The sequence below is a fragment of the Cervus elaphus genome, chromosome 19, assembly GCF_910594005.1.
Source record: "Cervus elaphus chromosome 19, mCerEla1.1, whole genome shotgun sequence".
NCBI classification, from domain to species: Eukaryota; Metazoa; Chordata; class Mammalia; order Artiodactyla; family Cervidae; genus Cervus; species Cervus elaphus.
Window position 1 is genome coordinate 45,644,490 of NC_057833.1, and position 3,011 is coordinate 45,647,500.

The 3,011-nt window shown below is 58.2% G+C and overlaps 1 protein-coding gene across 1 annotated transcript; it reads right to left on the bottom strand.

Moving 5' to 3' along the window:
* Positions 1 to 287: 287 nt before the first annotated feature.
* Positions 288 to 2,403, bottom strand: GP5 (glycoprotein V platelet). The gene has a single exon (XM_043874215.1). It carries the CDS (start codon positions 2,401 to 2,403, stop codon positions 679 to 681), a length of 1,725 nt encoding a protein of 574 aa, XP_043730150.1. The 3' UTR covers positions 288 to 678.
* Positions 2,404 to 3,011: the final 608 nt, after the last annotated feature.

The window sequence follows — 3,011 nt, forward strand, 5'->3', positions numbered from 1 at the left end:
CACTCAGCCCGCACGCCGCGGTAAGGGCTCCGCGCTGGGTACAGACCTCCTGGGGGGAGGGCTGGGTTGTCTCTCTCAGCCCATCGTCAGCCACACAAGCCTGTCTGCACTCTTGGGTGGATGGAGTTCAGCGCTTTCTCCCAAATCCCACAGGTTAGACATACGTAGAGTGAGAAAAAACGGGACGAAAAGAACTGTGAAAGAGTTCTGCTTTTCAGATAAAGGGAAAGAGAGCAACCCATCTTCTCCCCTAGGAAAAGCTACCATCGCCGGATCCCACGCATTCTATTTATTCATTTTAACATTTGCAGCCATCTACCAGCTGCAGGAGGCAGGCCCTGGCCTGAGTTGGCTGTCTTCTTTGCACCCTCCCTCAGTTCATACTGCAGAGACCCCCTTTCATCACCCCGCCCACCCATCCCCGACTGTGGGCACAGGGAGGGGCCGTCGCGGTCCGCGCTGCCAGGAGCACGCTGCGGATGGGAAAGCAGGTACAACAGACAGTCAGGGTTTACCACTGTAAATGGTACGGGGGCTCAGAGGGAGAGGTGTCACTGAGCGGGGAGGGGAGAGGGAGGGAAGGGGATGGCAGAGGAGGATGAAGGGAGAGGAAGATAGCGTCAGCTGGTCTGGACTCTCCCCGGAGCCACGTCTGACAATACTCCAGTCACGTTTTAATTAATTGCAAGGTTTTCTCATCGCCTCGAACCAGAGCTCTGTGATTAACTTCCGAAAGAGCCTGCCGAGTTTAATCATCGCAAACACAATAATCCCAGTAATTAGGGCCTGAGCGGCTAAAAGCAGAAAATAAAGACCCCAGAATAGGCTATGGTCCTGACTTTGGTTCTCAGCCACCTGCCGGGTCCACGACTCGGAGCGCTTGGGTCCCAAGTTAGCGCGGGCAGGGGCGGCGGGCAGGGTGGGCTGCGGGGGGCCTTCGGAGTAGCCCCCGGCCAGGCGGCTGGGAGGCGGGCTCCCGGGGCGCGGGCAGCCGAGGTCGCCGGCCTGCAGGGTCCAGAGCAGTCGGCCGGCGTGCGGCCCGGGCCCGTGACACCGCGGGGGCTCGGCTCGACCCACGAGGTCCGCGTGCCTCCGCAGCCACGCCAGGAACGGCCCCAGGCCACAGTCGCAGCGCCAGGGATTGTGTCCCAGCAGGACCGCCGCCAGCCGGGGCAGAGCCTCAAACGCGTCGCCCGGCAGGGTCTCCAGCTGGTTGTGGTCGAGCTGGACCTCCTCCAGGCTGCTGAGGTTGCGGAAAAGGGCGCTGGGCACTGCGCGCAGCCGGTTGCTGCGCAGCCACACGTGGCGGAGCCGGCCGAGGCCGCGGAGCAGGCCGGCGGGGAGCGAGGCCAGGCCTGTGGAACGCAGGGCGAGCACCTGCAGCTCTCCGAGGCCTCGGAAGGCGTCCTCCGGGAGCGCGCTCAGCCTCGGGCTCAGCGACACCTCCAGGACGCGCAGGCCGGTGAGGTTGCGGAAGGCGGCGGCGGGCAGGGTGCGCAGCTGGGTGCCTGTCAGCCTCAGCTCCCGCAGGCCGCCTATCTCCCCGAAGAGCACCTTGGGGAGTTCCTCCAGCGGGTTCTCGAACAGGGTCAGGAAGGTCAGATTGTGCGAATGAAGAAAGAGGGCGGAGGGCAGAAACTCGAGGCGGTTTCCGGCAAGGGTCAAGGAGCTCAGGCTTCGCAGCCGGTCGAAGGCGCCGGGGACGATGGAACGGAGGTGATTGGTGTGGAGCTGCAGCTCCTTCAGGGCGCGCAGGCTGTCCAACAGCCCCGACCCCAAAGAGACCAGCCGGTTCGAGTGGAGCAGAAGCTTCTCCAGCTTAACCTGGACCCCAAACAACCCCTCGGGCAGGTGGGTCAAATTGTTTCCCGATAAATCCAACAGTTTCAGGTTCCCCAGGTGTGTGAAGAGGCTAGCAGGCAGGAAAGCGAGCTGGTTTTGGTTCAGAAAGAGCTCCTGAAGGTGAACCAGTTTCTGAAACAGGTTTTGGTCAAGGCTCTTTAGTTCATTGCCGTCCAGAAACAACTGTTCCAGGAGCACCAGGTTATCCAACAGTGCGCCTGGGAGATGAGTGATCTTGTTGCGCGATAACCTCAGGGTTTTAAGTTTTATCGGGTCGTTGAATGTGCCCGGGGCAATGGCGGAAATGTGGCTGTCAGACAGCAACAGGCGCTGCAGGACGGTCATGCCACTGAAGCTGTTGTTCTGCAGGGTGCCGCGGCCCATTTGGAAGAGCAAAATATGCGTGAGGTTGGTGGGCAGGCCGAGCGCAGCGATGCCGGCCACCGTGCCGCGCGAGCAGTGCGCGGCGTCGCCGAAGGCGCACCTGCAGGAGGGTGGGCACGGAAACGGCTGCGCGCGCAGGAGCCAGAGCGCCGCGACCAGCAGAGCGCTCCTCAGCATGTCTGCGACGGCGTCCGCGGCAGATCTGTGAGCTAAGCAAAAGGGCAAACGCTCGTAATCCTGCATGATCCTTTCACCCGGATCATCATTGACTTTAAATGTTATACGCATCCACGCTACGTCTCCCTCTCAGCAGTGCTGACTTTTCCTGGGTGGTGAAAAGACATTCATTCTGCACTCCGAGGTCTCATCCTCTTGTTTCACTGATTTTCCACTCTTAATTCAAATCGGTAAAATTAAAGCATTTGCAAGGTATGGAAAAGGTAATACCTTTAAATCTGTACATAGCAAGAACTAACTAAAATAATCTTTCTCACGATCAAGCTTGGAGGTATCACAGAGCAGTGCCCGTTGTGAAAGTAACCCTGCTCTTGACTTTACTAATTTTTTTGGATTCACCTTAAAAATTTTTTTTAATTTATTTATAATTTAGCCAGGGGTGCCTATATGACCGACAGCCCTGAAGGGAACAGCGAAGTCTGATAAAACAAAAGCAACCACTGCCTGATTCTTTTACTCTCTATCACGCTGTATCTGCAGTGCCTTCTTACTCCACTAACACAGGACCAGCTCAAAATAATGAATAGTCTCAGCCACACTGAGACAAG

Coding starts and splice junctions, on each gene's coding strand:
- GP5 (XM_043874215.1), bottom strand. CDS start 2,403: ATGCTGAGGAGCGCTCTGCTGGTCGCGGCGCTCTGGCTCCTGCGCGCG.